At 37.9% G+C, this 26346-nt stretch overlaps 7 protein-coding genes across 8 annotated transcripts in view; 3 read left to right on the plus strand and 4 right to left on the minus strand.

Annotated features, from left to right (window-relative positions):
* The first annotated feature begins 5770 nt into the window (after positions 1–5770).
* LOC6578946 (uncharacterized histidine-rich protein DDB_G0274557) lies at positions 5771–8897 on the plus strand. The gene is made up of 3 exons (XM_002004807.4): positions 5771–5901; positions 7334–7395; positions 8494–8897. The coding sequence occupies exons 1-3, from the start codon at positions 5881–5883 to the stop codon at positions 8741–8743; spliced, it is 333 nt and encodes a 110-aa protein (XP_002004843.1). The 5' UTR covers positions 5771–5880; the 3' UTR covers positions 8744–8897.
* A 2286-nt stretch (positions 8898–11183) lies between these two features.
* LOC6578947 (cuticle protein 1) lies at positions 11184–12012 on the minus strand. Its single transcript, XM_002004808.4, has 2 exons — positions 11889–12012; positions 11184–11826 (listed from the first exon to the last, which is right to left on the minus strand). The coding sequence occupies exons 1-2, from the start codon at positions 11901–11903 to the stop codon at positions 11353–11355; spliced, it is 489 nt and encodes a 162-aa protein (XP_002004844.1). The 5' UTR covers positions 11904–12012; the 3' UTR covers positions 11184–11352.
* A 2391-nt stretch (positions 12013–14403) lies between these two features.
* Positions 14404–16284, minus strand: LOC6578948 (endoplasmic reticulum junction formation protein lunapark-A). Its single transcript, XM_002004809.4, has 6 exons — positions 16123–16284; positions 15770–15999; positions 15540–15672; positions 15020–15458; positions 14770–14961; positions 14404–14705 (listed from the first exon to the last, which is right to left on the minus strand). Exons 1-6 carry the CDS (start codon positions 16147–16149, stop codon positions 14509–14511), a joined length of 1218 nt encoding a protein of 405 aa, XP_002004845.1. The 5' UTR covers positions 16150–16284; the 3' UTR covers positions 14404–14508.
* Positions 16285–16394: 110 nt separating this feature from the next.
* Positions 16395–18386, plus strand: LOC6578949 (armadillo repeat-containing protein 6 homolog). Its single transcript, XM_002004810.4, has 2 exons — positions 16395–16894; positions 16955–18386. Exons 1-2 carry the CDS (start codon positions 16778–16780, stop codon positions 18227–18229), a joined length of 1392 nt encoding a protein of 463 aa, XP_002004846.1. The 5' UTR covers positions 16395–16777; the 3' UTR covers positions 18230–18386.
* On the minus strand, positions 18263–20343 carry LOC6578950 (E3 ubiquitin-protein ligase TRAIP). Its single transcript, XM_002004811.4, has 7 exons — positions 20086–20343; positions 19810–20025; positions 19393–19746; positions 19169–19226; positions 18979–19098; positions 18728–18922; positions 18263–18659 (listed from the first exon to the last, which is right to left on the minus strand). The coding sequence occupies exons 1-7, from the start codon at positions 20199–20201 to the stop codon at positions 18429–18431; spliced, it is 1290 nt and encodes a 429-aa protein (XP_002004847.1). The 5' UTR covers positions 20202–20343; the 3' UTR covers positions 18263–18428.
* Positions 20344–23185: 2842 nt separating this feature from the next.
* LOC6578951 (5-hydroxytryptamine receptor 2A) overlaps positions 23186–26346 on the minus strand; it is an 88176-nt gene continuing 85015 nt past the window's right edge. For both annotated transcript variants that reach the window (XM_015163386.3, XM_002004812.4), the window contains exons 10-11: positions 24475–24596; positions 23186–23412 (exon numbers count right to left, since the gene is read on the minus strand). In XM_015163386.3, the coding sequence (XP_015018872.1) occupies positions 24498–24596 (99 nt within the window). In that variant the 3' untranslated portion in view covers positions 23186–23412; positions 24475–24497. The remainder of the gene's footprint in view (positions 23413–24474; positions 24597–26346) is intronic.
* On the plus strand, positions 25115–25833 carry LOC6578952 (E3 ubiquitin-protein ligase RBX1). Its single transcript, XM_002004813.4, has 2 exons — positions 25115–25225; positions 25292–25833. The coding sequence occupies exon 2, from the start codon at positions 25309–25311 to the stop codon at positions 25750–25752; it is 444 nt and encodes a 147-aa protein (XP_002004849.1). The 5' UTR covers positions 25115–25225; positions 25292–25308; the 3' UTR covers positions 25753–25833.

Below are 26346 nucleotides of genomic sequence, written 5' to 3' on the forward strand. Positions count from 1 at the left end.
ACAGAAGAAACAAAATGTCGCTTAGAAATTCAACAGGCGAACAGCGAATGGCGCACGCGTCTCACATGACAAGTGCACAGAAACAGCAACAACAACAACAACAACAACAACAGCATTTGGCAGCACGTTTTGCAGCGTGAAAAATTTCCATATATCGCGCGTGTCTAAGCAAAAAAAAAAAATAAATAAGAGCCGATATCGAACACAGATATCGTTAGCTCGTATCGAGCCCAAGGAGCATGTAATACCAACCTATAAAAAAAAAGGCAAAATAAAACTAAAAGTAAAATTGAAAACGTTTTGTTATGGAAAACACAGCGCTGCATCCATCGATTGGGTAAACGGCATAAATTTATCACAAAGGTGATTGACAGTTGTGGGCGAACAGGAAACGTGAAACGATGAGACCGATGAGACTCAATGAATATATACATACATATATACATATGTACATATATATGTATTATGTTGGTAACTTAATTATATAAGCCATGCAAAACTTTTGCAGCGGTTACTTCACAAGAACTACGAACAGAAATTCTGCTGAAGAATATTTAAAGATGGGTCGTAGCTAGATATGTATCTATATATGCATATGTATGTATGTATATAGATGGATAGGTTCTTTCGAGTAAGCCTTGAATGGCATATATGCAAAGCATGACTAAGAGGTTCTGAATATTAATATCAGGCCAGAAATTGATTAATCAATATCTCAAGCTAGCATAGACCAACTTGTGCCAGACAGCCAGGCATTTACATTCCTTTAAAGCTATGAGAGCTGAATAACTAAGATAGATGTTAAGCTATGCAGTAAGATGGAAAGATAAGATTGAATTCGAACTCGAGTTTTGAATACTTAAAGAAAATGAGAATATTCAACAATTTAATTTATGCACTCTAACCTCACTTTTACTGAGATTGTCTTAAAATATAGTTACTAGAGTTAATTAGATTTCATACACCCTGAATAAGCGAAAATATTTCACGCTCAAGTCATATAAATATGCAGAAATTACCAAAAGCTAACCTTACCTTATGCAATCTAACCTCACATTTACATAGTTTGTAACAGACACACACACATATATATGAGCTAGCTTTATGAATGTAGAACACTTCAAGCGCCAATTTAGATTAACCAGATTGAAAAATATGAATTCAATTTATTGCCATAAACTGTTTAACTTAATTACCGAATCGGATTCTTAATGCGCATAGAATTGGTAACACTTAATGGGCTATTTGCCTGATATTGGATAGAGGCGGTGTGGCGGTATGGCTATAACTGGTTTCAGCAATCTCTATGCATGAGGGGGGGCCTGTCTGCTTATCATAAGCGATTCGTGTGTATCGCATTCAATTTGTGTTCAATCACTCCATATTCATCAAACTTATCTTCAATTGCGTTGAACAGCGACATTAACTCGAAGCTTGCCTCGAAATTGATGTAGAGCTGCTTCAAAATGACAGGTCGAACAGCTGTTTAGCGTTGCATGCTCCACATTTCTACGAAACTAATTGGGGAAAAATCGAGAAAGAAAAAGCACGAAAGAGTGCGCCAATGGCAGACTATGAGTTACCCTGTACATATACCACAACACAAGCCAAGTAGACAGGTTCGCCAATTCTGTGTTTGTTCTTCCTATAGTTCCCTTACTATGGATATGTGTTTTCTAATAACTAGAGTTTCAGTTGGACGATCCTATAGAAATTTGTAGTTCTTAATTATGGCCTCCAAATATGTGTGTATAGTAAAAATCAAGAATTATACAACAATTTTCACTTCTACATTATATTAAAAGATGAAAATCTTTTATTATGTGTTCATTTCGGGCGATACCAATATTTATCGATATTTGAAAAATTGGTATAAAATTTCTCCTCTTGGTTATAATCAGACATATATACATTCTACGAACTTCTGTCTATCACATTATATTTGAACCCCACCCCATATACCCAGCTAAAACACTTTCAATGATTTCCAGGGTATTCAACTAAAACTGACTTAGCAGGAAGCATTTGCATTTGCAATATGGGATTCGCGCGCTGAAAATGAAAGTTATAATCCGGACAGTAGCAAAGCATATGATTGTTTACGCTCTCTTTCTCCTTCTCACTCACTCTCGCGCTCTCTCTCTCTGTGTCTGCCTCTCTTCCCGTGGTGTGGGGCACGCATTTGACTTCGCTGGCATATTTATCACACAAATAACTATTATGTAATGGTTTTTTTTTTTTTTTGCCAGCCAAGTTAAAGCGGGGCAATTTGTGTGGCAGCCAGGCCGGGACAGGCAGGCGCGCTCATAACATCCACATGCAACATGCTGCAAATGCTTGCAATGCAGCTGGGCGCTGGCTTGCGCTGCCCTCTAGCTGAAATATATAGTCAATTGGCCTACATATACCTGGATAGCAATACACACACCCATACACACATAGCACAGTCTGGCGATCAGACTGCAGTCGTAACAGCAGCATTTACAGCCTGCAACATCGCAATAAATATTTAACAGCATTTAGCAACAACAGCCCAATAGACAGTGCGACCATTTAGCAGACCATAGCTTAACAGGGGTTATAGTAATCATAACAGTAGCAGTTAAAGAGCTAACAGCAGACGTAACATCACCCACAGAATTAACAGCAGCTATGCCAGCAGCATTGAAAGTCTGTTAAACTGATTTATGGCTGTTGCATCACTGATATTAATGGCAGTCATAATAACAGCAGAAGAGTGCTGCATATCAAACATAACAGAAGGCCTAACATTGGCGTTGTCCTTGTCATACTGCATATGAATGTAGGTCAGCTAATTCTGGTAATGAACCATTTGAGCTTTATGTGTATCAAGCAATAAAAATTGAAACTAGCTGGAATATTTAACGATTCAAAAAGTGATAAACAGCCTCTCTTAATGGCATACTGCTCGTAATATTTTTAATCAAATCAGTTAATAGAAAATTTTACATATGTAAGCTTGAGCTGCTGCTGCACAATTAACACCTGTAACAGGCTGGATTTAACAGTGCTGTAAAATTCGTATTAACAGATTGCCCTAAACTAATCATCGCAACATCAACTACTACGACTACTACTAGCTGTATTATATAGCTGTACACAGATCGACTCAACTTCCTTTAACATTAACATGAACACCTTCTGTTAACAGCAACCTTAACAGAGTGCATCTGCGCAATCCTCTGTTATGTGAATCCGTTTTATTATTTTGTGGCATCGACCCACAAATCGATCAGTAAACGCTTGTTAAATCAATTGCGTGTGCTGCATTTGCTGATTAGCTAAAGAAAACCGAGGAGTAGAAATAGGGGAAAAAGAGGGCTCGAAATTTGGTTAAGTAATTGCCCCAAAATTGGTAATCAAATGAAAAAGACCAAAAATGCGTTTTATTGCAAATTTGTTGTTGGTGTTGCTCATGCTAAGCAGACGCTCGTACGTGAGGCGTGATTGTGATCGGATGTGCCGCCTCCACGACAATTGTGACCCATTTAATGCGTTTAATTGACGCCGCTAAGACCAGCAGCAATAGCAACAATTCACACAGCAGCAACAACAGCTGCAGCAAAAGCAAGCAGCAAAGGCAAACAGCATAAGCAATAACAACAACAATAGTGGCAAAGGCAATATCAGCAGCAATAGCAACTGCAACAGCAACTGCTGTATCAGGAGCAATCATAACATGCAACGGCAACATTAGATCCTGTAACAGCAGACGCAGCAGCAGCAACAGCAACAGCAACAGCAGCATCAGCAGCAGCAGCAACAGCAGCAGCAACAGCAGCAGCAACAGCAGCAGCGACAGCAGCAGCAGCAGCGACAACAACAGCAGCAGCAACAGCAGCAACAGCAGCGACAGCAGCAACAGCAGCGACAGCAGCAACAGCAATAGCAGCAACAGCAGCAACAGGAGCAGCAGCAACAGCAGCAGCGACAGCAGCAGCAGCAGCGACAGCAACAGCAGCAGCAACAGCAGCAATAGCAGCAGCAGCAACAGCAATAGCAGCAACAGCAACAGCAGCCGCAGCAAAAGCAGCCGCAGCAACAGCAGCCGCAGCAGCAACATCAACAGCAGCAACAGCAGCAAGAGCAGCAGCAACAGCAGCAGCAGCAAGATCAGCCTCAATAGCCACCGCAACAGCAGCAGCAATATTAAACTTAATGATTGTCACCGGAACAACAGCATCAACAGCAACATCAACCGTAGCATCAGCAGCATTAACAGCTACACCAACAGCAACAATTATAGCAGCAATAAAAGTAACACTTGCTGTTATGTGCAGACAGCATGTCAAGGTCGTCTGCAAAGATGATTTTTTTCCTTTTCGGGTTTGATTTGCTCGGGATAAGACGACAATTTTCAGCCGTTGCTGTTGCTGACCTGACATTCACTTTTTTATGTGTTTTTGGACAGCTCTTTGGCTCTTAAGCAATACGTGCCAATATATACATATGTATGTGTATTTAGGCAATCACATATATGTATGTATGTATATGCTTCATGTGCCAGTTGATCATTCATATGGAATAATTTCAGAAGCCGATTGCAAACAATAAATCGCATTGTGACATCTATATCAGTATGACAATATCAGAATGTTGTCAATGTTGCTGTCAATGACTGTCTAATGCTCGCTCAGAGATTTGTAATCAATTAGGTATATAGATATAGACATATAGTTATATAGATATTGATTGATGGATAAAAGGTTATGTAGATATAAAATCTTTATAAATATAATAAGAAATATATAGATAATAAGATATATCTATAGACATATTTCAATAGGTATCTTTATGAAATATAATCGAAATATCTTAGACAAACATGTTTAATATATCTAACTACTGGCCTACATACAAAAACCTGCTAATCCAGCTACAATTATACAATATTTACTTCCAGCAACTTCCTCAACTCCAACTTTTCCACCAAATACTGCCTAACCAATATGCTCTTTCTCTACTTCTGCCACACACACACACACTCTCTCGCTCGCTCGCTCTCTAATGTTGTTTAGTGTCTTACAGACAAAGCAAACACTAAAAATCTGCACACAAATTTGCCCTGTCAAAGTTCGATTGTACATGTCAAGCTAGAGACAACAACAATCGCTACAACAACGACAACATCTTCATTATTTTAAATGTGATTTCATTTTAGCAGCAGCAGCAGCAGCAGCAGCAGCAGCAACTGATGCGTGCTTTTGCTGCAGCAAACATAGCCAACAGTTGCCCCAGAGTGTTGTTGTTGTTGTTGACTAGTGGGCAGACCTCTTGGTTAAGCAACTCATAAAGCACTTAAAAGCGTATGTAGCTTTTGTTGTTGTTGTTGCGGTCGCTGCTGTAGCTGCTATTCCTGATGTTGTTGCTGCGACAATTGTTGCTGCTGCTGCTGCTCCTGTAGTTGTTGCTATCGCTGCTGCTTGTGCTGTTGTATGAGCTGCGACAATTGTTGCTGTTGTAATAACTGTTGTGATATCTGTTATAGTTGCTATTGCAGCTATTGCTGCGCTTGTTGTTGCTTTGTTGCTGTTGCTGCTATTGCTGACTGTAGCCACGACTGTTGCTGCTGTTGTTGTTGTTGTTGCTTTTGCTGCTGTGCGTCACGTATGTTTTACATTGATTGCTGTTGCTGTTGTCGCCGCTGCGACTGCTAAGACTCGTGCTGCTGCTGTTGCTGTTGCTGTTGCTGTCGTCGCTGCGACGTCCACTGTTAGCGCCCGCAATTGTGTATAAAACGGATGAGCAATTGGCCATTGGTTATCAGTCATTGGCAGACATTGGCAAACGCAGCGGCCATAAACCACAAAATCAGAGTCGAGTTCGCAAAACTAAGCTAACAGCAACAGATATCCAAATATGAGCGCTCTTAAAGTCTTTGTAAGTGTGCCCAAAACATAAGAGGAGAGTGTTTATATAGTAAAAAAGAAACTTTAAACAAAACAAGGATTCGCGTGTGAAAAATATATAAATATTATATAATAGTGCAGCGCTCTAACAGGAATAAAATACATTCCAAAGTTATATAACAAACGTTTTATATGAAACTGAGTTGGTCTCTCTTAACTAACAAATTGTGCCTCGATATAAATCCAAAAATTTGCTAACAAAAAACTAAAATGCTTAATCGAAATTTTAACTAACAAAAAAATAAAAAATTAAAAAATTTAAAAACAAAGTTTTAGCGTATAAATACACCAAAAAAGAAAAAACAAAAAAATTTAATTTTATTCAAAATATTAATTTTAAAGCCTAAAGAAATAATTCTGCTAATATAAAACTAAATAACTATTTTTCTGGATTTTTTCAAAATTAAGTGAAATGCCACATATATTTTTATATATGAGTATATTTCTTTAAATTCATTCATAGATCGATCTCCATTTATTTAATTACTAAAATCCATCAACAAATTTTGGTTTGGTTGTTAAACGTTTTGCCCTTCACTTAAAAAAAAAAAAATGCAGCAATTACTTTACTTTTTTTTAGTCAAAATATTATTTTTAGTTCATTTATTGATTTGGCCTTAATTGAAAATTTGCCCAACTGCCCAATTTAAAGTTGAGCAACAAATAAATAACGTACCATTGTTTATATACGTAATATTTGTGGGTTAAACGAAACCCTTTCACCCTAAAATACATTAGGGCGTAACGTTTTGGGCAATACCTTAAAATTAATCTGTTAACTGAAGTTGAGGAAACATAAGAATTGATAGAAGTCTTTAACAAATATCGCAAAAGCTATCAGAGCTATTAGATACCCTGTTCTTCTAACAATCTTTAAAGGGTTTTAAAAGGTAAACATTTATGATTTCTTTATCGAATTCTACTTTTAAATATAAATTCTCAATTTATATTTTTATTTGTAAAAAAAAATTTGTTTAAGGTAAAGTTCCATTTTGTAAATATCCAGAAGTTCTTATAGAAAATATGAAATCTAAGGAGATAGTTTGTAATTGGCAATTCATTAAAATTTCTTCCTTGGTTTATATATTTATTGTAGAATCATTTATATATGAAATTCTGATTTCAACTCGAAATTGATAATTATAAATAAAGCAATAACTTTACCATTTTTTTTTTAATTTTTTCATAAAACAAGTGAAGTTTCAATTCTTTCTATAAATATCCAAAACATAATATCAGACATCAAGATATAAAATAATTAGATTTGAAAACTATTTTGGTTTTTATGTTATGTTTTTAGTAGTTCTCGAATAAAAATTTATAGTAATTGTGATGTAAAAATAAATATTCAGTATATCAATCAATATATTACTTATTTTCTAAACTCTTGTTAACCTTTTCAGATCTTTGCTGCGATCTTCGCTGTGGCCTACTGCGCGCCGAGTCCCGGTTTCTTTGGCAAACAGTAAGTGAACCATAAAACTCTTAGCCATAAACCGCTTAGCTAACATTACGTATAACAATCAATATAAAACGTTTGCCATTAAACCAGCTACCATCTAACGTTTTTCCGTGTTGTTGTGCAATCGAAGTTTGATTTTTAATCGATTTTGCTTATGATCGGCTTGATCTCTTGTATGGCTTTTTCAATGCTATGAATTATGAATGTAATTGAATCCAAATGAAGCAATCACACAATATAAATAGAGCTAAGCTAACACTCCGAGCCATACACATATGTATATATAGTGAGATACTGTTGCTGTTATTGTTATCGAGTTCAATTGGCAGACAGTGAACCTGGTCGCAACGCTGAGGAATTTTCGAGGCGACGCTTGGCATTTGCTGGCCTGCGAATTATAATGCGCACATAATTGCATTGAATCAATTAAAAATTCCGAGCATCGACTATGCGGCGACTGCTACGAACTCTCTCGGAACTCCACGTCCGAGCCAAGTTCAAGCAACTTGCCAACAGAGCGGGCCGCTCAAACAAGTCGAGACGACTGCCAGCCATTAGCTGATTAGCTAATAACATTGAGTGCCAATTGGACAATGCACCAATCGATCTCCCCGCCTTCACCTTCCACGCCTTCCCTCCAAGCATATCATTAGCTTAGACATTTACATTTTCACTTTTATTCACTTTCCCATTTGGATTTGCATAGCAATTCTTACTTCACATTAGGATTCATTAGCTCTGATTAGTATTTATATTCCAATAGAATTTTATGTGAATTTATATCTTATCCGTATAGTCATCCTAGTCAGTCCATATTAGCCTTTCATAGTAAAGGATGCTAGAATCCTTGTTCACATGATTCTTTTGGATCTTCTCCAGTAAAATTCTTATCCGTATCCCTGCTATTGAAGCTCATTATTAGTCTTTAGTTTTATCCGTAACTATCCAATTTCATTTCTTAGCTCATACGAATTTTGGATAATCCAATTAAGCTGTCATTTCATACAACCACTTAGTTTTATCCGCATCCATATCCAATTTAAAATTTTACTGCCTTTTCTCATAATAATTCTTATCCTCTCTCAATTCAAATCCCACCAGTGAACATCATACAATCCATGTGCCCTACAAGGTGCACACGGTGCATCATCATCATGTCCAGAAGATCGCCGTGCCTGTGGTGAAGCATGTGCCCATCTACAAGGAGGTGCACGTGCCTGTCATTAAGGAGGTGCCCGTGCACCATGTGCACCACGAGGAGATCGTGCCCGTGCATGTGCACGAGGATCATCACGACTATCATCATGACTTCCATAAGGGCTGGTCATCCTCCCTCTCCCATGGCTGGTAGAGCAACAGAGATAGGCATAGAGATAGAAAGAGCGAGAGAGCTACCGCCGGCTTTGTAAATATCTGTACAATTTAGTGAAAAGACAAACGCATTAAACATTTTAATTTAATGATTGTAAATAAAAGTGAGATTTTTGTCGATTGTAAACTGGAAATGTGCTTCTCGTTTTTCTTTTTAATTAGTTTTGTTTTTCGGTTTTTTTGGGTTATGTAAGTGTGTGCTCGACTCTAGTTTTAATTTGCAGTTGCACTTGACCTTGGCCAGTTGGCCAGTTGGCTGGTCGCTTGATGTGGCCGCCGCCACTGCCGCCGCCGCTGCCGTTTTGCAAGAACGACTTTCACAAAATCCAACTCGGGGTCAACCAGCAACAACAACAACAACAACAACAACAACAGCAGCGGCAACAGCGTCAACCCAGGTTGCTGCCCAAGCAATCGAGCTGTGCTGATCACCTGTCCAATTCCTTGTTCCAAGCACGGAACTGGAATCGCTCGCTCGCCAGCTGGCTCGCTTGTAAGCTGATAGCTCCATTGCTGGGCGGCACGTGGGCGTGGGCGTGGCACATTCTTAGTACATGACACAAGGTTTTTTTTCGGTTAACGCTTTTATGACAAAACAAAATTTACTAAATTTTGTGTAATTGTAATTTGAGAGCCAAGGACTAATTTTTGTAATTAATTTAATTGATTTACCAATTATAAGAGTAGGGGGCTCTAAGGTTCAGAAGGTCGTATAATAAAATGTATTTTTCTTTTTTTAATATTTAGAAAAAGCATTTTACTAGATGTCTAAGTGAGATTTAAGGACTACTAATTAAAAAATCAAGATATTGTAATATTTTTTTGTATAAAAATTTTAATGCATTTCAAACTTAATAATTTGTTAAATTGTTTACAAAAATCTTATGAAGGGATTCGGACCAAGGACTTCTACTGAGCTCTAGGCTTATCAATATCATAGACTCAAGACTATTTCGATTAAAATATTTTTATATTTATTGCTTTGCATAATCAGCAAGTAAAATTAATATTATATATTTAAATTATTGTGTATATTAAAAAATGTATATATATATATATATATATGTTTATGTATAAACTTCACACTTATGCTTAACACGTGTAAAAAGGGAAATAGCAAAAAAAATCTAAACATATTTCATTTGGCATTTATCGTGAGCTTCAATTACATCAGCCTCCGCAGTGTCTGTGGCTACGTTAAATGGTGATCTATTGCTCTAAGAGGGGGACAGACAGCGAGGCGTGGCTTATGACAAAGATTGTATTCAACTTTTCAAAACGAGTATTTACTTGAACTTAATGATAGCAACTAAAGAGTGGGACATAAATCAAATTGGAATCGAGCAAAACTGACTTCGATTGTGTGCACTCTCCATTCCAATTAGATGGCAATTTTAAATGAATTGGGGCAATTTTTATTAGAATTCGATTGTATACACATTTATTTATTTATATACATCAAGAAATTACCATGGCCACAAATCAAGTTGGAATAGAGAACTTCAGATTGAACTCAATATCCAAAAATTTTAAGAGTTCATATGGTATGACATACAAAAATCCGGTTAAGTCCAATACAATACATTATATATGTATATGCAACCATAGATCAATGAAATACAGACTAAACCATAAATCAAATAGAATAGCGAATTATAGACAGCAATACAATGGAACAAAATTCAAAGACTCATTATGTAACATACAAGAAATCCAATTAGACCTGTTAAAGCAATTGGCAGGTTTCATATATATCAATGTAAAGTCAATATTCGACAATTTCTTTAACTCTATAATTTTCAAAAATTAAAATTTCGATTTGTAGGACATTAAAAAATATATATATATTTATATAATAATAATAACAAATAAATAATATTAAAAAAAAAATAATAATAAAAAAAATAAAAGACTACTACTGTATTATATATATAAATTTAAATTAGATATTGGTACAAAATGTAGGTAATGAAATATTTATATATGAATAATTTGTCTTAAAGTTATTATAATATTATATTATTATTATATAAATTATATTGTTTACGAATTATGATTAAAAATGGTATTAAAATAACAAAAATTGCGAAATATATTTTATAAAACATACTAAAAAAAAAAATTTTAATATATTTCTAATATTTATAATTTTATAAATATATTTATAATATTTATAATTTTATTTAAGAATTGTTTTCTATATATATATATACTTATATTTAGATCATATTTTTAGTTCAACAAAAAGACCCCTGAATTCCTTTTGCGGGTCATTTTTTTTTTTTTTTTTTTTTTTTTTTTTTTGTTAATAGAATTTTAGATAGCCACAAAAATTCTGTTGAATATCCGATTGGGCTTTACACAATGCTGCAAAAGAGAGTTCACTTAAATATATATTCCAATAATAAGAATGAGTACACTTTAGTTTTTTATGTGACCAACATGTTTTGTTTTCAGTTTTTTATTTGATGCCAACAAGAACAAGCATTTCAAAAGTTGAGAACTAGAAGGAAGCTAAATGAGGAGAGGATCGCACAGTTATAGAGAGGAAGAGAGTATGTAGAGGCGGAAAAGATGCGGTTGCTGCTCTTAGTGGCAGTAGGGGAAGTTGGGGCACTGCTGTGGCGACACGCCAGCGGGATACAGACGCTCCGTCCAGCCGGGCAATGGTGGTGCGGCAACAGGCGCTGCAGCATGGCCGGCATTCACATCGCAGTAGGGATAGTTGGGGCAGGTTTGTGGATTGATGCCAGCTGGGTATTTGTCTCCACCGCCGGGCGCTGGTGCGGGTGCAGGGTTCCAGCTGGGCTGTGGCTGCCACTGAGGTTGCGGCTGCTGCCACTGGGGCTGTGGCTGCCATTGGGGCTGAGGCTGTGGCTGCCACTGGGGCTGCGGCTGCCACTGGGGCTGCGGTTGCTGCCACTGCGACTGGGGATTGTGCAGGCGCGCATTATCACAGAGCGGGAAATTGGGGCAGTCCTGTGGATTGACACCAGCCGGATACTGGGCAGCGGGCTGAAGCTGTGGCTTGGCCAACGCCACACCCACGCAGGAGACGAAGAGCTGCAAAGGAGCATCAGAGCAGCTGTAAGACTGTTGAGCAATTCCGGCCAACTTTAACTTACCAGCTTGAAGAACATGTTGGGGGTAGGTAGTATTAATCCTTGTTGCCAATTGGACTATAAAATTGAATATAATTAAACTTCCAATTGGACTTGTGGTCAGCGCTGCACTGTGGGACAAACACAGCCGTCAACTAGCTTTTATAGGCCCGAACGAGCGGCTGAGCAGAGACTTGGCTCTCTCGGCTATGCCGGCTAGAATCGAGACTCGGGGCTCGGTTTCACTTTCATTGGCTAAGATTTGGTGTGGTTGCAACTATTGTTGTTGTTGTTGTTGACTGATCTCGCGCATATTTTGCTTGATTGGCCACACAGATTATTATTAGAGTCTTTGTTGAGCGAGCGAACAAATAAATCGACAGACACCAACACCTATGCACATGTCTATATCTGTATATGTATACATACGTACATATATAGCCGATATATATGTTTATATCAAGTTACAGCCGTCATTAGCAATAGCAATGAACTAAGCCCCGTTCGCATTCTAAAGATTGTCTCTTATGGCGTCTGTTTTGTTGGCCTGCTCCACTTGGCGCGTTGGCGTTTCGCTGTTTATTTTTGGCCAAGCTTCTCAACCCTTGCCACACATGCCCATGCCACATGCCACACGTTCGGAATCTGTTCGTGAATCACTTTATTTGTGCCGCAGGTTTCTCCCAGTCGTGCCGCCAAGCACCGACACCTTCGCCAACGCGCTAAGCTCCTGATACAAATATATACACATATTGATATATAAATCAACTATACATATTTACATTTGTCCACACACTCGCCCGGAAGGCGCTTGCAAACGAGTTTTCGGTGCAGCGAACTTGCACTCGTTTCAATGCTTTGCTTTACTTTGCCACATAGAATTGCAGCAGGCTCTGAGATTCTAGGCTAGGGTTGCGCTACAAAAGATTAAGATATTTTTATTTGTATTTTTTAAATCTTTTTTTTACCAAATTTTGTTTTGAAATTTGCTCAAATATTTCACTAATCTTCAAGCATTTTAAAATTGTTGCCAAAAAGAGCTGAGAAGAACTGCAAAAAGCTTTTAAATTCGAATCTAATGATAGTATGAGAGATAGATATTAAGAAGGCATAATATAGTATAGAGACTTGCAGTTAAATAGGCATCTGTTTTTATACAAAAATAAATAATATTTTAGTTTTGAAAAATAATTAGTTTGATTATTATATCGATTATTATTCGAATTAGGTAATATTTTAAGTATCGCTCAATGTATACATTTTTTTTTTTTTTTTTACTTAAATTCCTAATTTTTCTATAGTATATAAAATTTCGATTAAAAGTCTAGCTTGATCAACGCAATTTTATTTCCTATCAGAATTTTTTAATTGCCCAACCCTAGTTGAAGCAGGTTTTTGGTCCGCTAATACACACATACAAATGTGGTTGCACCGCAATTGTCACCTCTAAAAAAAAACGCGTTGTCCAAGCTGTGGGCCGTACGCAATGTAGCTTGATGCCAATGCCAAATAAACGAGAAACGTAACGCACGCACTTCGACTTCCTGGCTGAGCGGGAGCGAGAGAGATAGAGCGTGGACGTCAGAGTTCACTGGTGGGCAGCACTCAAGAGTGAGGGAGAAGGACAACGTAAGATAACGAGGCGAAAAAATGCGCTGTCACACAAATTATGAGCTAATAAGAAAAACACACACACACTCACACTTATGCATGAAGCTGCAACAGTTTGTTGCTGCATGTGTCCAATTGCTGGCAACGTTTGTAACAGATTTAGTTTAATTCTTATAATTTGTGTTTGCAACTGCCGCCAGCCAGTCAGCCAGTCAGCTTGATAGCCAGCCATTGGCTAGGAATGTGCGCGGGCGCGGCTGCTCCACTTGTAGGTGGCTATTGCTGGTGGTGCTGCTGGCGGTGGTGGTGGAGCAAGCTGTTCTCGTTAGCCTTGATCAATGGCCCGGAAAAAATAAAAGCCAGCGAAATTGAAATTGTTGACCGTTCGCATAATGCACTCACATATGCACACATATACAACTGAGTGGACTACGCTCTGCGTATGTGTGTGTGTGTTTGTTCTTGCCTTTGATAACTCAACTATCGTGTTTGCCTTTTTTGTCACACTGGCATTGTATAGCCTGTCGCCTGTCAGATATAAATGTATGTGTGTGTGTGTGAGAGTGTCTCAACTATCGTGCTCGCCTTTTTTGTCACACTGCGAATTATTATAGCCATTAGCTGTCGCCTGCCTTTGGTATATTTTTTGTCTTTTAATTATCAATTTCCTTTAGCACTTAACGGGGCGTTTGCATTAAGGTGTGGCGTTTAAAAGAAAGCGAATTTGCATACAATTTGCATACTTAAGTAATTATTTTGTTGTTTTTTTTTTTTTGTTTCGTTGTATTCAATTTACAATTTTGTATTTCAAGTAATTCTTGTTTGCAGATTAAACTAGTGAGGGGGGGCACTGACTAAAGTGAACAAAGATTCTAAGCTAGATTTGCTTACCAACAATGTGTGTTATTTGTAATAATTAATTATTAACTCTAAGCAATATGTTTATTTATATATTTATAAGTTGCATTTATTTGAAGCTAACGCTCTGCGAAGCCTAAACCTGTTCATGGCGCACTCTTGAGAGTTGAAAATTTCAATTGGCCTTAGCTTCAGTTTCAGTCTGGCTGGCCGCACTTTCAGTCTCCTCCGTTTTTGTTGCAGTCGATGGGGCGGGTTCGGCATCAGCCTCGGCGTCAGCTTCATCCACTTCCATATTCATATCGGCATCAGTATCAGTCGATGGCAATTCGTCATGCAGCGCCCGACGCGCTAAATGCTTATTATCTTCCTCTGGAAAGAAAACAATAGTTATTAGGTGATAGAGCGCGCATATTGCATTATATATATTATTCACCAGAGTCTTCGTCTTCATCGTCTGATGAATCACTATCAGAACTTCCATTATTTATTAGAGCTGGCGTTTGCGATTGCGTGGCGTTTAGCGAAAGGCGTGGTGCCACAGGACGCTCCTTACGAGCGGGATTAAGCACTCCACAAAACGCGCAATGAAATGTTGTATATTCATATTCCTCCATCGGCAGCATGCCTAAAACAATAGCAATTTATATATACAAATATAATTTCGTTGTATATTGCAGCATTACCATTATGTCGGTGGCACTCCTTGCATATCATGCCAAAGCGATTCTGTGGACTGTCGCCCACAATGAAATCCACAAAGCGATCCAATGCGCTGCGTGAACTTTCATCGACAACGGGAAATGGCGTGCGCCTGCGTAGCAACTGCGTGCTGCGCGCCTGCGGTGTTGTATTCAGTGCCATTTGCGGAGCCATTACACTTGTATTTACATTGTTGTTATTCATATTTCGATAGACACCGGTGTATGGTGTTAACATGTTGCGCTGTGCTGCTGCTGCCGCTGCAGCTCCAGCTACAGGTTGTGGTGTACGCTGTAGCGAGGAGCTGATGGAGCGATTTAAGGAGTTGCTACTCTGATTGGCGCGAGATGTGCTGCTAGAAAGCAAGCCACTGATGCGACTTTGTTGCTTATCGCCAAAGCGTTCCAGTAGTTGCACGGCCACCTAACCCAAAACAAATACACACATACATGCATGTAGATATCGATTATCATAATTGGTAACTATCGTAAGAATTATAGTTACTTTGTATGTCTCTTTGTCCATGACCTGCTCTAATATCTTTGTCTTCTTCTGCTTGAGCTGCGCCAGCTTATCGCCATTTTTGTTGAGCTTTCGCTGAAAATACCACGTAAACATTTGACGTAGAAAGACGATGCTGAAATATAATTACAAAACGAAATATAATGAGCAACTGCTGTTGTTTTGAAATGAGATCATCGAACGTCTGGTTTGGGCTTGATTGGATTACTCACAGTAATGGAAACAATAGCAGCGGCACCAAATACATGATGCGCTCTTGCATTGTTGGCGGGAAATAGAAGAAATACCATAGCGCAAAGCCCACGATATATGCGCCAATTGTGAAGCCAACAAAGTTGCTTACGAAACGTCTCTTCTGCTCCTGCGTATTGATCACATATTTCTCTAGATCTTGTATCTGCAATTGCAGACCTTCCAGAACAGCGGTTGTAGATTTTTCCTTCTATAATTAGAAATGCGTACGTATGTAAATCTGTTTTGCATACATAGTATATACATATCTATAGGTCGGCGCTTTGGCATCATTCGCCTATTGGTATACGCAATTAGAAATTGGCACACTTACCCGAAATTTCGATAGAACAAAACCCATTATTCGTATTGTATAAAAAGTAAAACTTGTACTAATTAAATGACGCCTACTTAAATTTAAAAAAGGTAAATATTAACTATTTTCGTGCCGTGACCCTGCCGCTAGCTGGGATTGTTGATACTCTGACGATATATACATATCGATAGACTCGAAAAGTTTGTGCACGAAATAACTTCTATCGAATATCGATACTAATTTAAAAAATAGTTTTGTTATATTTTAAAAAGTATTAAAAACAATTTTTTAATTAGTAGGCTTTTGACAAAATTTAAGCCATTTTCGGAACTGAATCTTTAAAATTTGTGGCTCTAAAATTCCATCGATTAGTTTTGCAGCCCTGAGTGCAGGCCAACAGCTGAGTTGCAGTTGCGCATTTTACAAAAAGTTAAACAATTTATTGTACACAAATCAAGTCTGATTTATTTATTTGTATATTTTTTTATAACCAACGGTATTAGTTGTATATTAAGCATTTAAACAGCCAGTTTCAACTGCAACTGGAATTGAAAACAAAGAAACTCGCTCACTCGCTGGTTTTGTGTGTGGGAGTTGTTGCGGAACAAAGCACAAAAAGGTTGCTGATAAATCAACAGCTGCAGCATTTGGAGTGGATATCTAATAGTTAAACATGTCTAAAATAATTTCTCAAGAGACATTCGACGATGTTGTCCAGGAAAATGTGGTCGAATTCGCAATGAGTCCCTCCGAGGCCAAGGAGGAGACAATAAAGCAATTTGAAGCACAAGTGGGTAAATTGTATGCGTCATCAATCAATTAGATTGTCTTTATTTTGGTTTTGTTGTAGGGCATTAACCTCGTTAACATTATAAAAGACTTGGCTATAAATCCTGATACGGGTAAGCCAGTTATCAATGAAACGGTGGCCAAAATTCAGAATCACATCAACGAAAAAAACGAAGACAAAGCACAACTTACGGAACTTCTCGCCATTTTGGATCAGGAATGTAAGAAGTCGCTCGCCCACCGCGTGCTCGCAGGAAAACTTGGTGCACACGATGCACTTGTCCAACTGCTGGAGCAAACGCTGGCCGTGGAGCCATTGGAAACAGAATTGCTGTACAAATGCTTGCAGGCCGTAAATAGTTTAACGCACAAACAGCCCGATTTATATGATCCTAAGGCGATGGGTGTGGTCCTTCAACTGCTAGCGCTGGAGAATCAATTGGAAGTGGCATGCCTCACGCTGCAATGGCTACAAAAGGCGTGTATTATGCACGAAATGAATCGACAGAGTATTATGGCTAGCAATGCCGTCCAGGCATTGAAGCCGCTGCTGGTAAAGGCCAATCCTCGACTGCTAAGGGAGTTGACCGCAGTGCTGAGATTCCTCGTGCTGGACGATGATATCCGTGTGGAGTTTGGCTGTGCCCACGAGCATGCGCGGCAGATAGCGAACGAATTGTTGCTCGAACTCGTGGAGTTGTTGCCCGCCTATGAGGATGTCAATGTTCTGGCCGATTTGATGCTCACCCTTGGCACGCTGACAGTGCGACAGGAGCTGTGCACGGTCATCGACGATGCCGGCGGTCTGAAGATTATCTTCGATATAATGCGTAATAATCTGAATGAGGAGCGTCTAAATCGCGAGGCATTGAAACTCCTACGTGCCCTCGCCGGCCATGATGCTGTAAAGGCGCACATTGTGCAGCAAGGCGTGGCACCGATCATCAAACAACTCATTGAGACGCATCAGACAAACGAGAACATTCTCACGGCTGCCTTAGCTTGCATCACGACGCTTACGTTGCGCGTCAAGGAGCACAGCGAGGCCTTCTTCGAAACGGGCATTGCTGAGATTATTGTGGAGGCACTGCGTCAACATCCCAAGAATAAGATACTCCAACGCAATGGTGCTTGGGCCATACGCAATATGGTGTCCCGTTCACGCGATCAATGCGATACTTGGCTATCGTTTGGCGTTGAGGATTTGCTCAATGCGGCCATGGTGGAGCATCCGTCGGTGGCGCAGGATATCAAGGCTGCGCTGCGAGATCTTGGCTGCAATGTGCAGTTGCGCGAAGAGTGGACCGGCACGGCGGAAAAGAAAATTGCCGCATAATATAAAAAAAAAAAAAACAAACAAGGACATATATATATTTGATATTTTTATATAATTCATTGCTAGCTACATTTTAAGCACATACATACTTAAAAATGCAACCGCACAATAATCTGAGCTAACATTAGATTCATCTATAAATTATTGCTATTTGAAAGTTGTTGCAGTCTTGTTTTTCTTCTGGCTATTATAACTATTTTCATTTAGTTAACTTGAAGTTACGCAGCGAGCCCGCCTTCAAGCGTGAATTAATTGTTGATGGTTTAGGCGTTGGCAAGTTCTGCTGTTCGTTCTCCTCCTCATCACGCTGCAAAAATGGATCTATCTTCTCCGAACCGCCCATGCCATTGTATGCGAAATTTGACCCCATTGCAGCCGACGAGCTGGAGGTGCCGGTCAGCAAGAGGCGAGGTTTCTTGAATATCGAATACTGCAGCAGAAAGAGCAATAAAGGATTTGTACTAGAACATTACATTTGAATACATTTGGAATAGCCACCTTTTCGCTAAGATCACTGTGAGTCTTACGTATGACGCCATGCGAAGCCATGCTAATGCCTGATCCACTCTTGATCGGCGAGATTTTGGTCATGCTCAGCTCGGGAGGTTTGAGCAAATGGGAAATGCCAACGCTGCTCGATTTGATATTCAAGTAGGGTGAGGTTGACTCCTCAATGCGCTTGATGTTCTCTTTCTGTAAAGGTATACTATTATATATATGTATATTCAATGGCACATTCCGATACATACAGTTGTTGGTGAGATAGTGTTGCGCCTGTCCTCTTGCTTTATTGCTATAAGGTTAGTGTTAAGGCCTAAGGAATTATTCAAAGCATCCAAATCTATTGGCGTAGTCTTATTGGTCTTAAGCTGTTGATAAGATAAATATACATATATATAAAATATATAAATTTCTAAGGTGATCTCTCTTTAGTCATACCTTCTGTTGTGTACGATACAAATCGCTCTCTAGCTGTGAGACTTGCTCTTCCAGCTGACTGGAAGTGGCAAAAAGAGTAAACTATTAGTATACCGTATATAGAATACAGTATGATATACTGCATATAGTTTAACAACAATAACAAATACTATACTTAGTAACAAACACTATACACGTAACAAATACTATACACGTAGGATATATAGGATCTGATTTTACTTTACCGTTTCGAGTCCAGCTCACGGCGTAGATCAGCCTGTACAGTTTTGATCACATTGCGCAATTCTACCTTCTTGGATTCGCATTGGCGCAGCTCGCGCTTCAGTGTCGAAACCCAACTGGCTAAGACTCGAGGATTCGACTCGTTACTCAGCAAATTTTCAGTATCGGAAGCGGTTGCTGTTAACATAGCTGCAACGCTTTCAAATAAGTTGATGTTTTCCTTCAACATATTGTTCTCCTTGCGCACGGCGTCAATGATCAATACTTCGTTTTTAAGCATTCTCAACTGCTCTACATAGCTGGTAATGGTAAATTCATCGCTCCTCACCTTGGCCTCCAAGCCACTTATAGTTTTTCTTTAAATCGGAAATGAGATTAACTTACGATATATGTATTAAGTTTATTCACAATCAACTTACAAGCACTTCTTTTGAATGTCCTTTAGCTCCCTCAAACGTTGTTCAGTTTTTTTTTGTTCCCTGTCCTTCAATTGAATGGCCAAATTAGCATTGTCCAATTGCTCCTGCAGCGAGCCCACATCGATGCGACTGGTATCTAAATTGGCTACATTGAAATACACACGCAATATATTGCGAGTTGTGCATTTGTTGCGGCATTGTGGACAAGTTTTTGAGCTGTATATTTTTTCAATTTCAATTATATGTTTTATATTTCCGTTTGCAACTTTCGCTTACCGTTCGAGCCATTGCATGAGGCAAGTGTGGTGAAACATATGCCCACAGGAGGTAACGTAGACTTCATCGGATGGCGTAAAAAGCTCCGCGCATATAACACAATTCAAATTCAACATGCTTTATGAAAACTTATAAAATAATCACGAAAAAAAAAAAATTAAAATTGACAGATAAAAATATTTTCCTGCTTCTCGTATAAATTCGCGCCGCTTCATATGAAATCAGCTGTGCTTCTCTGTCAAGTTCAAATGAGCAATGAATATTGTGCGCGCAGCCAACTTTAGGTTACATTGCTCGCGCAGCCAACTTGACGTGAGTAGAAATGTGCGCGTAGCCAACTTCAAGTGAGCTCATTTTTGCGCAGGGCATAAATGAAAAGGTCTACAAATGTTGCTATAAATTATTGAGTTGCGCATCAGCTAAGACTTGTCACTAAAATTATTGCAACTTATTTTATCCATTTCGGTTCGTGTCTGAGCTAAAGTTTCGAACTTACCCTAAAATGTTGCCATACATTTTTGCTGGTGTCTGATGAAGCGCTTGTATTGTACACAAAAGTGTTGCTATACAAAATGGTTTGTATATGGGCTAGCCTATACTGCACTGTTTAATTGACCCCCAATAGTTCTGGGCGACTGAAGAAATGCTTCAGCTGCTGCCCTTTATATAGGGCGACTATCACACAAACACAAACACAAAGTCGCTCTCAGTAGAGTTTCAATTGACCAATGGGAACAGTCTCTGCTGCTGCAAGCATTGTAGCTTCGTTTTACTGCAATATAAATACCAAATGAGTTCTGCTGCACACATGTAGACAATGACTCTCTGTAATTAGGCACACAGACAGAGAGCTATTCGGTAAGAAAGACTGTGAGATATAAAGTGAGACGGCGAGGCTAGATCTAGCCTGAAATAGGTTAAACTGGCAGCACTGGCTCTCAGTAGAGTTTCAATTGACCAATGGGAACAGAGTCTGCTGCTACAAGCATTTTAGCTTCGTTTTATTGCAATATAAATACCAAATTAATTCTGCTGCACACATGTAGACAATATAAATGATTCTTTGTAATTAGGCACACAGACAGAGAGCTATTCGGTAAGATAAACTGTGAGACTGAGAGGCTAAATCTAGCCTGAAATATGCTAAACTGGCTTCTCACTAAAAAGGTCTCTCTGCATTTTGGTTTGCGTCTCAGCTGGCATTTCCGTTAATTTGAAAATTAAAAGAGTTTTGCTTGAAAGTTCAATTTAGTTTTTATTTGTAATTTGCAGCCAATGAAATGTACAGTAATTTTATAGCATAGCATTTGATTTAAGTTGCGTCATCTTTTTGTTTGCTTTGTATATCAGGCAATAATTCTTACTAAATGCGCGCCAATTTGTTTTCTTTTTAAAAATTAAGAAATTTACGTAAAGTAAAAAATAAAATTTAATCAGTGTTTTGTGTGATGAATTATTGTGTGATATAGAGCAAATCAAAAGCGTTTTCTTTTGTTATTATTTACGGTTGAATAGGTATTTACTGCCTTCTTCTTATTTATTTTTGATATCTAGATTTAGACATAGATAGAGCTGTAGTTTCTTAAAAATCTAGTTGAAGTTTTTTGATTTTTTTTTTCACATTTAAATAGGTTTATTTTTCAATAGTTTTTAGGGTATTAAAACGATTTGATTTCAATTCTGATATTGTTTGCTTACTTTAAGAGGGTTTTCCCTTTTTTTTTGCTATATATTTGAAGTTTTTGTTTTTATATTTAAATTTTTGCTAATTACGTTTTACCCATTTTTCCCGAAAGTAGTTTTTGCTTTTCAATAATACACGTGGTTTCTGCATCGTCTTCTTCTTCGTCTTTTTAGTTATTTTCTTTACAATAAATTTTCTTGCGCCCTTAAATTTATTTTGTCTGTATTTTTAATATGCTTTATATTCAAAGAAATCCTTGACATATTTTTTTATTTATATATTTTTTTTTACCAACTTTTTTGCTTAACTTTTAATAGTACAACAATTTTTTATTTATTTATATATATAGATATTTATTAGGTGTAACTAGAATTTGCTTTAACAATTGATTTAAATTGCATTTAAACAATTTTAAATCTACATTTAAATTTAAAGTTTTTAATATTTAATATTGATTTATTTATATTTTTAATTATACATTTGGGCCTTACGCTAATTGCCCATGAATAGTCAACAAATGTTTTGCACTTATTTTCTAGCTGATTTTATACACACTTAAAGATCGCTATATCTTAGATATATATGTTTATATATATGCTGTATGGTTCAGTTATAACGATTCCAAAAAAGTCCATTTGCTATGCTCCCATACCCAAACTATATGATCTAGTAACTGATCTTACGTCTCTAAATAGTTTACATACATTCAATATTTCATTATATCTTTTGAAAAGTATTTTTCTTTCTTTCTATTTGTATTTGGAAGTAAATTTCGCTAGTATTTAGTTTTATTTTAGTTGCTAAAGCTTATAACTAATTATTACTTTTGTATTTTTTGGTATTTTGATTACATAGTTCGTACAGCTTCAAAATTCTGCAGAGAATATGGTACAGTTGTCAAGAGAATATAGTTTCCACAATAGATTCTAAAACAGTTCTTCCATTTCCATTTTCCAGAAAAGCTGCTATAGAAACTATTCCCCCAAAAAACAAGCTTTAAACACAGACCCGTTTCTAAAAACAGTTGAAAAAAAAATAATTTTCCAAAAATTCTAAAAATGCAATGTACAAAAATCATGTTCAAAATGTGTTTCGGAAATATCCTAAAAAATTAGTTTTAGGAATTAGTTTCCATGACGAAAATTGGAACGTTACTTTAAACCAAGTTCACAGAATAGAATTTCTAAAATGAAACCCCAAACTTATATATAAAAAAACCCGAAACTGTTTTAAAATTAATTGCCTTAAGTTGTTTTTTACAATAAAGAAATATCAACATTTTCCAAATTAGTTTAAAAAGAGTTTCAACAGTTTCTTGTCATTCTTTGCTTTTTCTAAATTATTTCAATATTTATATTTAATTATTTTATAGTGTTCGCTCAACTTATTTACATTTGTCTTAACCCATTTACAATATATATTTTAATACATTTATTTTTAATACATTTATAATCTCCATTTCTTATATCTACTGCTAATGCTTTACTTTTGGTATACATGCATGTAGTGAGTGCTGGTGTTCGTCTTCTTCTTCTTCATCATCTTCCGCTGCCTTTTGTTCATCTTCTTTAGCTGCTTTCTGTGGCCTTTTAAATACATTTTTAACGAAGAGGCAAATCCTTTCGCCTGCTTAGCAGAAACGCCTGCAAAATAGTTTTTAAATACGGAAGAAACTTATTCAAATGTAAATTGCCAAAATTAATTTCACTTAATTAAAGTTTCTTTCAGATTTTGCTGTTGTCGGCTGCGACTGCTGAAATTTGCAAATGCAAATTTAGGGTAATTGAGGGCATATTAGTTTTGTTCAACATTATGTAACAGGTGGCGGGGCGTGTTGAGCAGAAGGATTAGACACTGCTTGTCTGTCTTTGTGTCTCTCTGTCTACACGTTTATCCGTCTCTTATAAGGCTTCCTACGAGGTATGTTTTAGTCGTGCTAACCCGTCGAGAGCTCATTATGCTAAAGCTTTTATTTTGTTAATTCTAATTTTAGCCATTTTTTTAAGCCTTTTTCCAGATAAAAACGCACGCATTGTGTTGCCATAATTGGAATGACCCTTTTGGCGCATTATACGTTATCCTGTCCAGAGCTGATTTAAAACGCAGCTCGCATGCAGATGACAGCGCCGATAAAGTCGACGGATAAAACTTTTTCACAGTTTTGGAAATTTGAGAAATGAGTCGAGAGATGCGAGAAACTTTGCCTTCAAGGCTAACAAATTGTTTCAACTGCCATGGCAAGCGGGCAGCAAAGCGTGTGAGAGTGGGTGAGGGTGTGTGGGAGAGAGAAAGAGAGAGAGAGAGAGATAGAGAGAGTGTCTGAGTGTGTGCGTGTTGGCCATGGCCAGCTTGTGTCGAGTATTTGGTGAAATTGGGCGCCCAAAGCAAAGACACTATACGTTGACAGCCAAATTCAAAACACTCTCTAAAACAGCAACAGCAACTGCAACAGCAGCCGCAGCAACAACTGCTTAAGCCATATCAATAACGGAATATTGCAGCACATTGCAAATTGAAACTGGTGCAAAGCGAAATTGAAAAAAATATATTAAAGAAAAATAACTGCCAGAGCTTCTGTTTGGATAGAATTGCAATCGTTTTCAATTTCTTTGGATATGTTTTCACGTCTTTTTTTTTTATTTATGTACATACCCATATGTATGTTTATATATCTCGATTATTTTCATAATATTGAATGTACATACCTTCGCCTCTTCGCATGCACTATCTAGAGCTTCCCGCTGCGATAATGCACTGGTCGATGACCGCCAAACAAGATGCGCTTGAAGGCCTGTCGGAACTCAGGACTGAATATCGTGTAGATGACCTGTGAAAACAGAGAGAGAGAGAGAGAGAGAGGGAGAGGCAGAGAGAGAGATAGATAGAGAGAGGGAGAGTGAGAGAGGGAGAGAAAGGAGTATGTTTTTTATTAGTTAAATTCAATTTTTGTATGAAATTTTCTTAAATTAAACTTGGTTTAAGAAAAAAAGGAAAAATGTTTGGTATAGAAAATAGGAATAGGAATAGGAAGTTGAGTTCATAATGCAAAGCAATTAGCTACTATAAATACAGTTGAAGGGACCGTCGTTCTATTCAGAGGACGCTATAGCTATATATGTTTACTTAAATGAGTTTGTCTGGGGACCACAATTTTCGTCGTTACAACCGGATTCTACTGTATATGTAGTACATACATATGTATGTTTTCATTTGCTGTGCAAAAATGGCTAATTTTGTAGCACTGTCAAGCTCTGCTCCTTTAATGCCAAAGTAACTGAAGAGAATATACTTTAAAAAGTCCAACCTTACTATCGATAAATATCGAAATGAAATACAAGTAATCCATGACAAAAAAACTTAGGTGGCAACGCTGTCAACTTCCCAACGGCCCATTCTAATTGTCAAAAGCGCCGTGTGAGCACGTAAAATAGTTTAGTAGATTGTAAAAAAAAGGGAGTAAGTGAAATTCAGTTTTATGTGAAACTTCGCCTAATACAGACATAATAATTATTGCCCAATTAGACAGAAAGACATCGAAAATGAGCGCCAACCATAACGAGGGGCCAACGACCAGCGCAGCCGCAGCCGGCGGCGATGGCGATGGCAGCGGCAACGGCAAGAAAAACGACGACAAGGGCAAGGGGAATGGCAGTGGAAGTGGAAACGGAAAGGACAACGGCAGCGGCAATGGGAACGGCAACAGCATGGATCGCAAACGTTTCAATGTCAAGAAATGGAATGGCGTTGCTCTCTGGTCCTGGGATATAGTCGTCGATAACTGTGCCATTTGTCGCAATCACATTATGGATCCGTGCATTCAATGCCAGGCGAATCAGTCGACCAACAGCGGCTCCGAGTGCACCGTCGCCTGGGGCTCGTGCAATCATGCCTTTCACTTCCATTGCATCTCGCATTGGCTGAAGACGCGTCCCGTCTGCCCCCTGGACAATCTCGAATGGAACTTTGAGAAATACGGACGTTAGTCAGCTATCGAGATTTATGCACATTTATATATGTGAATACAAATATATGTGATCAATTCTTTGAGAGAATCGAAGATATTATGAGCGAGACTTTCTTTGGTTTCATAGAGGGAATTGAAATGCCGTTTCGCTTATGAAATGAATACTGTCCTCAGTGCCGTTGGGCATCTGGGCTGAGTTTTACCGGATTATATACTATTGCTGAGGTTAACGGTTCATACAGACGGACTAATGATATATGTAGTTATTATCGGCTTAGCTCCTGCTCTTATGTAAGAATATATGCATATGGATTATTATATACAAACACGCATATTTCTGTCTGTTATACAAGTATGTACATATGTCTAAGATCCTTCTCGAATTCGTTATTCTGGGTTTAAAAGTGATTAGTTATTCGATATATATCGATAAAGTCGTATGTGCTGCCAACTGCCCTAAAAGAGGCAAAAAGGGAATATAGTTTAACTATCATATATAACAATCTCATTATAATCTACAAGCGAATGGATGAATGATTGAGATATGCTCCAAAATATACCAAATTCAGATAATCATAGTCGAGGGAGAAGGAGATAGAGAGAGCGTGAGTGA

The sequence above is a fragment of the Drosophila mojavensis genome, unplaced genomic scaffold, assembly GCF_018153725.1.
Source record: "Drosophila mojavensis isolate 15081-1352.22 unplaced genomic scaffold, ASM1815372v1 contig_80, whole genome shotgun sequence".
Lineage (NCBI taxonomy): Eukaryota > Metazoa > Arthropoda > Insecta > Diptera > Drosophilidae > Drosophila > Drosophila mojavensis.

Coding starts and splice junctions, on each gene's coding strand:
- LOC6578946 (XM_002004807.4), top strand. CDS start 5,881: ATGAGCGCTCTTAAAGTCTTT. Junction 5,902..7,333: donor TGAGCGCTCTTAAAGTCTTT/GTAAGTGTGCCC, acceptor TAACCTTTTCAG/ATCTTTGCTGCGATCTTCGC. Junction 7,396..8,493: donor CCCGGTTTCTTTGGCAAACA/GTAAGTGAACCA, acceptor AAATCCCACCAG/TGAACATCATACAATCCATG.
- LOC6578948 (XM_002004809.4), bottom strand. CDS start 16,149: ATGGGTTTTGTTCTATCGAAATTTCGG. Junction 16,000..16,122: donor TTGTTCTATCGAAATTTCGG/GTAAGTGTGCCA, acceptor TTCTAATTATAG/AAGGAAAAATCTACAACCGC. Junction 14,962..15,019: donor GGAGTGCCACCGACATAATG/GTAATGCTGCAA, acceptor CTATTGTTTTAG/GCATGCTGCCGATGGAGGAA.
- LOC6578949 (XM_002004810.4), top strand. CDS start 16,778: ATGTCTAAAATAATTTCTCAAGAGACATTCGACGATGTTGTCCAGGAA. Junction 16,895..16,954: donor TAAAGCAATTTGAAGCACAA/GTGGGTAAATTG, acceptor GTTTTGTTGTAG/GGCATTAACCTCGTTAACAT.
- LOC6578950 (XM_002004811.4), bottom strand. CDS start 20,201: ATGTTGAATTTGAATTGTGTTATATGCGCGGAGCTTTTTACGCCATCC. Junction 19,227..19,392: donor CGTGAGCTGGACTCGAAACG/GTAAAGTAAAAT, acceptor TGCCACTTCCAG/TCAGCTGGAAGAGCAAGTCT. Junction 18,660..18,727: donor ACAGTGATCTTAGCGAAAAG/GTGGCTATTCCA, acceptor TTTCTGCTGCAG/TATTCGATATTCAAGAAACC.
- LOC6578952 (XM_002004813.4), top strand. CDS start 25,309: ATGAGCGCCAACCATAACGAGGGGCCAACGACCAGCGCAGCCGCAGCC.